This window comes from Aquarana catesbeiana, linkage group LG02 (assembly GCF_042186555.1).
Source record: "Aquarana catesbeiana isolate 2022-GZ linkage group LG02, ASM4218655v1, whole genome shotgun sequence".
NCBI lineage: Eukaryota > Metazoa > Chordata > Amphibia > Anura > Ranidae > Aquarana > Aquarana catesbeiana.
Window position 1 is genome coordinate 332,004,504 of NC_133325.1, and position 13,354 is coordinate 332,017,857.

General features: G+C 45.1%; 1 protein-coding gene across 1 annotated transcript in view; it reads right to left on the reverse strand.

The window, feature by feature from the left end:
* The window catches only part of DMD (dystrophin), a 3,507,873-nt gene that overhangs the window by 2,831,106 nt on the left and 663,413 nt on the right, over positions 1-13,354 (reverse strand). The window contains exon 8 of the mRNA XM_073614841.1: positions 10,140-10,274. Coding sequence (XP_073470942.1) covers positions 10,140-10,274 — 135 coding nt within the window. The remainder of the gene's footprint in view (positions 1-10,139; positions 10,275-13,354) is intronic.

The window sequence follows — 13,354 nt, forward strand, 5'->3', positions numbered from 1 at the left end:
CATTTGGCCAGTCTGTCCAAATACCATGCAAAACAGGAAATCCCATTATGGGTATTTATAGAGGCTTCAGAAAATGACCCTCTATTAATATCAAACTTGTTATGGCTTGATCCTAAAGACCGCTTTAAAATTCATAATCCCATAACTAAACACTTCTTATCTCTCTGGGATAAACTAAAAACCAAATATCAGTTACAATCTCCACACAATCCTCTCCTTTCTTTTATCAGAAATCCGGCCTTTTATCCAGCATGGATCTACCCAAATTCTTTTAAAGCTTGGACAACATTAGGGATGAGCTTCGTGTTCGAGTCGAACCCATGTTCGACTCGAACATCGGCTGTTCGCCCGTTCGCCGAATTGCGAACGATATGGGCCGTTCGCGCTAAATTCGTGTGGCGCGTCACGGCCCATAATTCACTGCGGCATCGCAGTGCATTGCTGGCTGATGATTGGCCAAGCATGCACTATGACCCGCATGCTTGGCCAATCACAGCGCCGTCAGTAGAGAGAGCTGTAATTGGCCAAAGCCAGGGTTGCTTTGGCCAATTATGGCTCAGGGGATTTAGTACACACCCCACACTATATAAGGCCGCCTGCACGGCGGCCCTGTGTAGTGTGTGTTCCGGTGTGCTGAGAGATAGAGAGAGAGAGAGACAGTGTCATTTGATTTGAGTTAGATAGATTAGGCAGAACAGTCAGTCAGTTAGCTGCACTTACAGTGTATTGTGTATATATATGCATCCCAGGTGTTGCATATATATATATATATATACTGTATTCAGTTTAGCTAGATCCGTTCCTGTTATCTTCTATCTAGACTATTTACATTTAATGCAGTGCATCCTGCTCACAGTGTTCAGCTAGATCCGTTCCTGCTATTTACATTTAGTGCAGTGCGTCCTGCTCACAGTGTTCAGCTAGATCCGTTCCTGTTATCTTCTAGACTATTTACATTTAGTGCAGTGCGTCCTGCTCACAGTGTTCAGCTAGATCCGTTCCTGTTATCTTCTAGACTATTTACATTTAGTGCAGTGCGTCCTGCTCACAGTGTTCAGCTAGATCCGTTCCTGCTATTTACATTTAGTGCAGTGCGTCCTGCTCACAGTGTTCAGCTAGATCCGTTCCTGCTATTTACATTTAGTGCAGTGCGTCCTGCTCACAGTGTTCAGCTAGATCCGTTCCTGCTATTTACATTTAGTGCAGTGCGTCCTGCTCACAGTGTTCAGCTAGATCCGTTCCTGTTATTTACATTTAGTGCAGTGCGTCCTGCTCACAGTGTTCAGCTAGATCCGTTCCTGCTATTTACATTTAGTGCAGTGCGTCCTGCTCACAGTGTTCAGCTAGATCCGTTCCTGCTATTTACATTTAGTGCAGTGCGTCCTGCTCACAGTGTTCAGCTAGATCCGTTCCTGCTATTTACATTTAGTGCAGTGCGTCCTGCTCACAGTGTTCAGCTAGATCCGTTCCTGTTATCTTCTAGACTATTTACATTTAGTGCAGTGCGTCCTGCTCACAGTGTTCAGCTAGATCCGTTCCTGCTATTTACATTTAGTGCAGTGCGTCCTGCTCACAGTGTTCAGCTAGATCCGTTCCTGCTATTTACATTTAGTGCAGTGCGTCCTGCTCACAGTGTTCAGCTAGAGCCGTTCCTGCTATTTACATTTAGTGCAGTGCGTCCTGCTCACAGTGTTCAGCTAGATCCGTTCCTGTTATCTTCTAGACTATTTACATTTAGTGCAGTGCGTCCTGCTCACAGTGTTCAGCTAGATCCGTTCCTGTTATCTTCTAGACTATTTACATTTAGTGCAGTGCGTCCTGCTCACAGTGTTCAGCTAGATCCGTTCCTGTTATCTTCTAGACTATTTACATTTAGTGCAGTGCGTTCTGCTCACAGTGTTCAGCTAGATCCGTTCCTGTTATCTTCCTACTGACAGGCAGGCTTGTCTGGTTACAGTATATAAAGCTACCTGAAGAAAATTACAGGTGTTCTATTTGATCCTATTAGTACCACGGTCAGGCAGCTAGACTATTTACATTTAGTACAGTGCGTCCTGCTCACAGTGTTCAGCTAGATCCGTTCCTGTTATCTTCCTACTGACAGGCAGGCTTGTCTGGTTACAGTATATAAAGCTACCTGAAGAAAATTACAGGTGTTCTATTTGATCCTATTAGTACCACGGTCAGGCAGCTAGACTATTTACATTTAGTACAGTGCGTCCTGCTCACAGTGTACAGCTAGATCCGTTCCTGTTATCTTCCTACTGACAGGCAGGCTTGTCTGGTTACAGTATATAAAGCTACCTGAAGAAAATTACAGGTGTTCTATTTGATCCTATTAGTACCACGGTCAGGCAGCTAGACTATTTACATTTAGTACAGTGCGTCCTGCTCACAGTGTTCAGCTAGATCCGTTCCTGTTATCTTCCTACTGACAGGCAGGCTTGTCTGGTTACAGTATATAAAGCTACCTGAAGAAAATTACAGGTGTTCTATCCCAGCTTAGTGCAGCTACAGGCCATTAGTATGTCTGGAAGGCCAAGAAGGAGAGGCAGACAGTCACAAGCCAATAAGAGAGGGCAAGCAGGCTCTGTGTCTAGTGCTGGTCGTGGAGACGGTGCATCCTCATCAGCACGTGGCCATGGGACACGCTTGGCCTTTTTTTCGGCAGCTGGCCGTGTTGAGCCGCAACATGCGGAAGACTTGGTCGAGTGGATGACCAAGCCGTCCTCATCCTCCTCATCCTCTCTCACCCATGCCCAGGGTGCTTTGTCTGGCAAAGCAGCGGCCTCTTCCCTCAGCTCAATGTCATCAGTGACTCCTTCCCTAGCTCCACCATGTCCTCATGAGGATTCCCTCGAACTGTTTGACCACAGTGTTGGGTACATGCTCCAGGAGGATGCCCAGCGTTTGGAAGGCTCTGATGACGATACTGAGCTCGATGAAGGCAGTAACATGAGCACGGACAGAGGGGGTGCCCAAGAAGGACAGCAATCTGGCAGTCATGCTCCCCCTGCTGCAGCATACTGCCAGGTTTGCTCCAGTGATGAGGAGGGAGGGGATGATGAGGTCACTGACTCAACGTGGGTGCATGATAGGAGAGAGGAGGAGGAGGAGGAGGAGGAGGCGGCGGCACATCACCAACGAGGCAGGATGCCCTCCAGGGGCCAGCCTAAGGGCAGCACATTGACTGCATCACACCCCAAAGCTCCACATGTGCAGGGCGCTGCAGTCTCTGCGCGTTATTCAAAAAGTTCTTTGGTGTGGGCCTTTTTTGAGACGAGTGCATCAGATCGCACCGCTGCTATTTGCAACATATGTCTCAAGCGTATCTCGCGTGGCCAAAACATCTCCCGCTTGGGTACCACATGCTTGACCAGACATATGTTGACCTGCCATGCAGTTCGTTGGCAAGCGTATCTAAAAGACCCACACCAAAGAACAAAGAGGATCTCTCCTTGCTCCTCATCAGCTGAGATTTCCAACCCCACTAGACCTTCAGTCCTCTCTGAGACCTGCAGTGAGAGGAATGAAGGTGTAGAATTAGGTGTGTCACAGCCAAGTACTTGTGGGCAATCTGCTTTTGGTACACCGACGTCAGATTGTACCAGGCAAATTTCCCTGCCCCAGCTGCTGCACCGCCGAAAGAAGTTTGCTCCCAGCCATCCACATGCCCAGCGGTTGAATGCTAGCTTGGCAAAATTGCTAGCACTTCAACTGCTGCCTTTTCAGTTGGTAGACTCTGCCCCCTTCCGTGAGTTTGTGGAATGTGCGGTTCCTCAGTGGCAGGTACCCAAACGCCACTTTTTCTCACGGAAGGCGATTCCGGCTCTCTACCGGCATGTGGAAGGCAATGTCCATGCCTCGCTGGACAGGGCGGTCAGCGGTAAGGTGCATATTACCGCTGACTCATGGTCCAGCAGGCATGGACAGGGACGTTACCTAAGTTTCACGGCGCATTGGGTGACTCTGCTGGCAGCTGGGAAGGATGCAGGACAAGGTGCAGTAGTGTTGGAGGTTGTTCCGCCACCACGCCTCCAAAATGCTGATTGTGACACACCTCTCTCCTCCACCCCCTCCTCTTCTTCTTCCTCCATGGCCTCTTCCTCGGAACCAGCGGTGCTCCGTAGGCGTTCAAGGGGCTACGCAAGTACGCAGGCCAAAAGATGCCATGCGGTGCTTGAGCTGGTGTGCTTGGGGGACAGGAGCCACACTGGGGCAGAGGTTCTGTCAGCTCTGCAGGGGCAGGTTCAGAGGTGGTTGACGCCACGCCAACTTAAGGCAGGAATGGTGGTTTGCGACAATGGCACCAACCTCCTCTCTGCCCTCCGACAGGGACAAATGACCCATGTGCCCTGTTTGGCTCACGTCCTTAACTTGGTGGTGCAGCGGTTCTTGGCCAGGTACCCGGGCTTACAGGATGTCCTGAGGCAGGCCAGGAAAGTCTGTGTGCATTTCCGCCGATCATATAATGCCAGTGCTCGGCTGACGGACCTCCAAAAGGAGTTTAACCTGCCCAAGAACCGCCTAATCTGTGACATGCCCACCAGGTGGAACTCAACGTTGGCCATGCTGCAGCGGCTGCACACGCAGCAGAGGGCCATCAATGAGTACCTGTGCGACTATGGCACCAGGACAGGGTCAGGGGAGCTTGGTTTTTTTTCCCCACGCCAGTGGGCCATGATCAGGGATGCATGCACTGTCCTGTCACCATTCGAGGAGGCCACGAGGATGGTGAGCAGTGACAGTGCATGCATCAGTGACACTGTCCCCCTTGTCCACCTGTTGGAGCACACGCTGCGTGGAATAATGGACAGGGCACTTGAGGCAGAACAGAGGCAGGAAGAGGAGGACTTCCTTAGCTCTCAAGGCCCCCTTTATCCAGACAGTGTTCCTGCGTGCCCGCCGATCACACAGGAAGAGGACGAGGAGGAAGAGGAGGAGGAGGAGGAGGAAGATTGTGTCAGTATGGAGGTGGAGCCTGGCACTCAGCATCAGCAGCAGTCTTTAAGGGATCAGTCCCAAGAAACACATGGACTTGTACGTGGCTGGGAGGAGGTGGCTGCGGACCATGTCGTTCTTAGTGACCCAGAGGACTCCGGACCAAATGCCTCAGCAAACCTACGCTGCATGGCCTCCCTGATCCTGCAAAGCCTGCGTAAGGATCCTCGTATTCGTGGTATCAAGGAGAAGGACCAATACTGGCTGGCAACCCTCCTTGATCCACGTTACAAGGGTAAGGTTGCGGACCTTATCTTGCCATCGCAGAGGGAGCAGAGGATGAAACATCTTCGGGAGGCCTTGCAGAAAGGTCTGTGCAACGCGTTCCCAGAGACTGGGAGGTTACAAACTCCTGTTTCTGGACAACGTGTTGCTGAGGCTTCGGTCAGTCAAAGAAGGAGCGGTGGAGAAGGTGGCCGTCTGACCGATGCGTTCAGACAATTTTTTGGTCCGCAGCCCCAAGGTATGATCGGTTCCAGCAACCATCGCCAGCGTCTGTTTTACATGGTGCAGGAATACCTAGGGGCAAGATCAGACTTGGACACCTTTCCCACCGAAAATCCTCTGGGTTACTGGGTCTTGAGGATGGATCACTGGCCAGAGCTTGCACAGTATGCAATTGAGCTACTGGCCTGTCCTGCATCCAGCGTTCTTTCGGAACGCACATTCAGTGCTGCTGGAGGCGTGGTAACCGATCACAGGGTGCGTCTGTCCACCGACTCGGTCGATCGGCTGACCTTCATAAAAATGAATGAGTCTTGGATCACCACCAGCTACCAAGCACCTGATGCTGATGTAACCGAATAATTTTTTTTGAAATCTCAGATCCCTTCAAAGACTGCCTATGCTGATGCTGAGTGACTATCCCTGAGTAATTATCCTCTTCCTCCTCAATCATCATGCTGATAGCTTGTAAGAACATTTTTGGTTCTGGGCGCCACCACCAGTGCCTAAGGCACAATTTTTCAGCCCCTGTTTAACAGGGGCGTGTAATTACAATTTTTGATGTAATACTTTGCAGCAGGGCTCGTTCCTGCATTCCAACTAGAGTGTCTGTGAGGGGTTGCAGTGTTGTGGCACCAGCACCAGTGCCTAAGGCCCAATTTTTCTGCCCCTGTCTAACAGGGGCGTGTAATTACAATTTTTGATGCAATACTTTGCAGCAGGGCTCGTTCCTGCGTTCCAACTAGAGTGTCTGTGAGGGGTTGCAGTGTTGTGGCACCAGCACCAGTGCCTAAGGCCCAATTTTTCTGCCCCTGTCTAACAGGGGCGTGTAATTACAATTTTTGATGCAATACTTTGCAGCAGGGCTCGTTCCTGCGTTCCAACTAGAGTGTCTGTGAGGGGTTGCAGTGTTGTGGCACCAGCACCAGTGCCTAAGGCCCAATTTTTCTGCCCCTGTCTAACAGGGGCGTGTAATTACAATTTTTGAAGCAATACTTTGCAGCAGGGCTCGTTCCTGCGTTCCAACTAGAGTGTCTGTGAGGGGTTGCAGTGTTGTGGCACCAGCACCAGTGCCTAAGGCCTAATTTTTCAGCTCCTGTTCAACAGGGGCATGTAATTACAATTCTTGATCTAATATTTCACAGCAGGGCCCTGTGAGGGCTTACAGTGTTGTGGCCACAGCAACACCTAAGGCCCAAATTTCTGCTGAGTATATAGGGCAGGACCCTACTTTCAAACATCTAACTTACAAACGACTCCTACTTGCAAACGGAAGGAGACAACAGGAAGTGAGATGAAATCTACCCCTAGGAAGGGAAATTCTCTCCTGTAAGAGTTAATATGGGAAAACAATTTCTCCTTTCCACTGATGCTTTCCAATCCTTGTTCCACAAAAAAACCCAAATTTTCAAAAAACATTTTTCATTGGGACAAAAAAGTGAGGTGAAATCTTCTGAAGAGGAGGAAAGACAGCAAAACAAATGTCACAGGGGTGATAACCCTTCCCTATGTTTTCCAAAAAGCTTAGAAAAGATTTTTTGGCTGGAGCTAAACACGTTAAAAATGTTCAAAATTACAAACAGATTCTACTTAACAACAAACCTACAGTCCCTGTCTTGTTTGCACCGCCTGTATACTGCTGTTCAGAGTATATAGGGCCTGGTGGCCCCACACCTTTCCTTATTTTAATTTGGGTGCGGGGTTCCCCTTAATATCCATACAAGACCCAAAGGGCCTGGTAATGGACTGGGGGGTACCCATGCCGTTTGTCTCACTGATTTTCATCCATATTGCCATGACCCGACATGACATTAAACCCGCAAGCAGTTTTAAATGAGATTTTTTCCTTTAAAAGTGACATTTGGTGCAGGGACTGTTCTAAACATGGGAAACACGCGTCACTTTACAGGCATACTATAGACACCCCCCAGGTACGATATTTAAAGGAATATTTCACTTTTTTTTTTACTTTAAGCATCATTAAAATCACTGCTCCCGAAAAAACGGCCGTTTTTAAAAGTTTTTTTTGCATTGATACATGTCCCCTGGGGTAGGACCCGGGTCCCCAAACCCTTTTTAGGACAATACCATGCAAATTAGCCTTTAAAATGAGCACTTTTGATTTCGAACGTTCGAGTCCCATAGACGTCAATGGGGTTCTAACGTTCGTGCGAACTTTCGGTCCGTTTGCGGGTTCTGGTGCGAACCGAACCGGGGGGTGTTTCGGCTCATCCCTAGACAACATCAGGCATTCAGACACTAAATGACTTCATAGCATCTAAATCATTCCTTTCATTCCCATCGCTTAGAGAAAAATATGATCTACCAAACTCTGAGATATTTAGATATCTCCAAATCAAAAATTTCTATACACCATTCCTAAAGGGGGATACACCATTATCCCAATTATCCATTTTTGAATCAATCTGTACAAAAGATCCATTTGCTAAAGGTACAATTTCATCACTTTATAATCAATTATATGGAGTAGTAAATCTTAATAGACCCTCTTACGTTCAGAGGTGGGAGGAGGACCTGGGACGAACTTTAGAAGACACGGACTGGTCTAACATATGGCTCACATCTAAGTCATCCTCACCCAACATCTTAGCACTGGAGACAAATTATAAAGTCCTAACTCGCTGGTACCTTGTACCCGCTAGAGTGGCAAAATATTCACCTAATACCTCAGCTCTTTGTTTTCGAGGATGCCCAGAAATAGGCACACATTTACACATATGGTGGACGTGCCCAGTAATCCAAACCTTCTGGAAGGAAGTCTTCGTGATTGCATCTAAAATATTTAAAAAAAATAATACAACCAGATCCATATATAACTTTACTTAATCTAAAACCGCAATTCAAACTTATGATCCAACTAACAACGGCTGCAAAACAAACAGTGGCCAAAGCATGGAAATCTCCTACGTTGGTACTAGCAGAAACAATTCACAGAATGAATAATACAATGTCCCATGCTAAGATGGTAGCCATCGATCAAAATCAAATTCCAAAATTTGAAAAACTTTGGCATCCTTGGATAAAGCAACAATTCCTGTCAAATTTCAATGACTCTGTCCTGTTGCCATGGTAACAGATTAAATGACTTACAGAGACACCCATTCTAAGGCTTCAAAGAGAACTAAAAAGAATAATAAACTGACGAGCGGGACAACCTTGTGGACCATACCTCTGCCTTTCTACCCTTTTTCTTCTTTCTCTTTCCTTTTCTCCACCTTACGATTAAAGCTCATTATCAGAATTTATTTGACCTATATACACTCTACCTGTAAACAATATATATAGTAGGTATAAATCATTTAAATACCTACAAAAGTAACTAAGGAAATTATATATATCTTTAATTTAGGTTTACGTGAACCCAATGTTTAATATTTGAAATTTCATGATATTTACCTATATAATCCCTACTGTAAAACAATGAGCTTACTTTATAGATCCTTGTAAACTTACTTTATGTATCTTTATAATATTGTATACTCAATAAACTTCTTTTGACAAGGAAAAGCTAAAGTTAGCCTACTATCTACAAAATATTAGCAACCATAGTGTAAATTGAATTTGCATACATGCCCTTACAAATCAAAATTCTGATTGTTATATGTTGCTACATTATGCATAAATATCTCCCACCTCCCAGCAAATAGTGTGCACAGTGTTTGGTGGTGTCCTTGCAAAAATCAAGCAAATCACATGCCCACTACAATTAGCCAAAAAATGATAATCAAAATTAATATTTGCCACTTTGCTAGTGTTTCAAAAGTTGCTCTCATTATTTCTGCTTTCTTTGGGGAATAGGATATGGAGACCTCAACATGGGGACAAGATGCCTTAGAATTGGAGGCTTTGCTGCAAAGCTCATTTTCTCCATATTAAGGGTATAGGGGTGAAATCCACACAATCTGTCCCCCAAAATAGATGTGTGGGTTCCTGCTGGGGACTTACCAGAATCTGGAATCCCTTTAGGATAAGGCAGCCCTCAGGTATCCAGTGCTCCCCCAGGGGAGCGATAATGGAGTACATAGTAGCCCTTGCTACTGATTTCTACCCAAACTGTGAAGTTTAAACACCTGCAACACCTTTATTTTAAAATAAAAGAAGACAATGTCCTGCAATGTAAATCCAACACCAGTCAGGTTTTCCAGAATAATCATAATGATGACCTGCTGCCTGGCAATGTTGACTCACTGACATGACAACACTCTCCTGATTGTATTCACTTTTTGCAATACTGTCTGAAAATTACAGGTCCCCGGCTGAATGCCCTACAGTACATAAACAAGCAATCCTGGTTGACGTCATGGACTAAATATGAGTATTAGGGTTATGGTTATTTTATTTTCCAGTTATATATCTGCCTCCATTTCCATAATATGAATTTGTTCCTTGAACCCTGATCAAAAAGGGTTGCGTTTCTACAGACACAAAAGCATGAGAACCAAGGGAACTGTCTATCACTTCATTTAGACATGGATACACTGCTTAGCATGTACAAAAAGGCAATAAGCTAAGTGTTTTGTATTAAATCTGTTTTACTTTGCAATGCATTAGTGGAAGCATATAAATGCACATTTTTTATGAACATGCAGATTAGTTTACAGTAAAACACAACAAATAACACGACATCCAAAAGCATGTTAAAACTGTTTCTATAAGAAAACATTTTAACAGACCTGTGGAGGGAACTGCGTCCCAATTTGGTCAGGGTACATGACATAAGCAGCTTGCGTGTAGGCATAGCTTTTGAAGCGAGGTTTAGGAGGAGGTGAAGGGGTGTGCACACGTCCCTGTGCTACATTGACAGTGATCTAAGAAGAAGAGAGGACAAAAGTCACATACAGTTGGTTAATAGATTATTTTTTTAGTTCTAATTCATCTGACATATTTTTACTTTAAACATCAACATATTAAAGTATTATTCTGCCTTGTTACTTATGGCCCTTATTATTTCCCACTTAAGTGTAAAAACTCCTAGAAAAAGAAGTCCCCTAGATTGTTTTGTCCCCATTGGGGAACAAGCACCAATGCCAACATTAAAACCAATCAATCAATATCCCTCACTACAGGATTGTCAGCTCTCCCTAACAGTTCCAACACAGAGACAATATGGCTACTGTGAGCCCATCCTTCTATCCAAAAGAGACTGGGTTCTCAAATCCTTAAAATTATGGGCTTCTGTAACCAAACTCACCTGGGGAAAACTATATGCACTACATCATAGGTTGTTTTTTTAATTCTGGTGGCGAACCTGTGAACTTTTCATCTAACAGTTCAGGATCCTTGAACTTGGGGAATCCCAGGGATTCACCTCACCCTGAATCCATGGTGGCAGCAAAACCAAACCTCATCACTAGTTGCTGCTTACAGTTTATTTCAGACATTATTCCAGAGAAGAGGGCAGATGCACCTGACACTACTTAGTGGGGGAGAAAAATAGTGTTTGGTAAAAGTTTTCAAATCTGTCCAATCATTAGTACAACCCAGTGGCAGTGGACATGTGCTGGACTCATAGACCTGAGATTGTGACCTGATTCAGAATTCAGATTCTGCAGGGGGTCTATGCCTGGAAGTGGGTGCAAATACCTGTCTTATACAGGTATCTGCAGCCCCCTCCCCTCTGAAAGGTGCCAAATGTGACACCGGAGGGGGGGAGGCTCCGAAAAGCGGAAGTTCCATTTTTGTGTGGATCTCCACTTTAACTTAAATAAAAGAGTGCCAGCTTTAAAAAAACTTTGAAAAAAAAACTGCGTGGAGGCACCCCTCAATTCATACCAGGCCCTTCAGGTCTGGTATGGATTTTAAGGGGAACCCCACACCAAAATTATTAAAAAAATGGTGTGGGACCCCCAAAATTCATACCAGACCCTTATCTGAGTATGCAACCAGACAGGCTGCAGTATACAGAACAGGTAGAACCTGAATAATCAGAAGGGAAGGAGATGAATGAAAATGAAAGAGGGGAAGAAGAGCTCAGAAAGCACACAGAGACCTTTCCTGACTAGGAAAGGTGGAAAAATACACTGATCAGCCATAACTTTATGACCACCCACCATAAACCGTCTAGGCATGGATAGCACTAGACCTTTGAAGGAATGCTGTGGTATCTAGCACCAAGCCATCAGTAGCAGATCCTTTAAGTAGTGTAAGTTTCAAGGTGGGGCCTAAATGGATTGGACTTATGGACTTATATCTCCAGCACATCCCACAGATGCTCAATTAGACTGAGATCTGGAGAATGTGTTGTTGTGTTCCTCAAACCATGAATGAATTCATAAGATCAGGCTACCTTCCTCCATTGTTCCATGGTCCAGTTCTGACTATAGACATGGGTCAGCATGGGCATCCTGGCTGGTCTGTGGCTACGCAGCCCCATACGCAACAAACTGTGATTCACTCTGTTTTCTATTGAAACCATTACCTTTTTTAGCTATTCTATTGGACCTGACTACATTGGCCAGCCTTCACTCCCTATTCCTATTAATGAGCCTAGGCCGACCATGACCCTTTCACCAGTTAGCCATATCTCCTTCCCTGGACCACTTTTGGTAGGTCCTGACACCACAGACTGGGAACATCTCGAAAGAGCTGCAGTCTTGGAATTACTCTGAGCCTGTCGTAAAGGCATTACAGTTTGGCCCTTGTTGAAATTGCTCAAATCTTTACGCTTGTCGATTTTTTCTGCTTTCAACACATCAACTTCAGGAACAACATATTTACTTACTGCCTATTTTATCCCACCCACTTTCAGATGTCATTGTAATGAGATAATCAATGTTATTTACTTTACCTGTCAGTGGTCATAATATTATGGCTGGTCAGTGTATATTAGAAAAAAGCATACCATGAGTAGGCATGAGAGGTGAAAAATAATGGCATAAATCAGTAAACATAATGATATAAAAGTAATAACAAATTTCATGAACAAAAAATGGTCACGGTAAGTTGGACAATGGGGAGCCCCCAGTAAATTCAACATCCTATCACATCCCCAAGGCTCAGGAGACAGTCACATAATAACATGATTTATAAATGATAAATTATGTATAAAGGCAGGAGTGGAGTGTCCGTAAATGTTCATGAAAAAAGGGAAAACTCAGTGGATCAGGGTTAGTGCATACAGATTATATAACACATCATACCCACTATTGGTGAAAGTGACAAAAAAGCCCAGCAGTTTAATCATGCTCCTTGGTGCTAGGGGGTCAAGATTAAAGATCCACCAACATTTCCATTGTCTTATGCCAGTCACCTGCTCTTGGTGGAACCAGAACATGTTTGATGATTATGCATTTTAACTTAGATATAGAATGTTTATGTATGAGAAAATGTCAGGCCATTGGCTGGTTGCTATCTCCTGAAGACATGGCTTGTCTAAAGGTCTTTTTGTGGTTCTAAAATCATTCCTTAAAAGTAGCAATGGTCTTTCCCATATAGTAGAGATGGCAAGGACGAATAAGCATATAGACAACAAAATTTGAGATGCAGATGAATCTGTGTTTATAGAGACATGTTTCTTGAATTGGGGGTGGGACCTACCATCATATGCCTACAGGGGGCCCAATCAGGACAATGATAGCATCCAGGCCTGCTAGTGGTAAGCCAGGTCAACCAAGGGCTAGGAAGAGTGAAGTCAGTCCTCCTTAATAAATCATAAAAGGAAAGCACCCTACAGTAGCTCATGGTGGGCGGGGGACAGTTGGCTGTGATGAGGGTCTAGTCGCTGAAGATAAAGGGCTAGCATGACTCAATAATTTCTTTGGACACCCAGCTGCCCATTGAGAAACAGGTGAGAAAAAAGTCTGTTCAGGAGAGCAACCCTCTGGATTGAGGTTATTGAGATGGATTTTGTTGGAGAAGTAAATCCATGGGGTATCCACACTCCATAAGG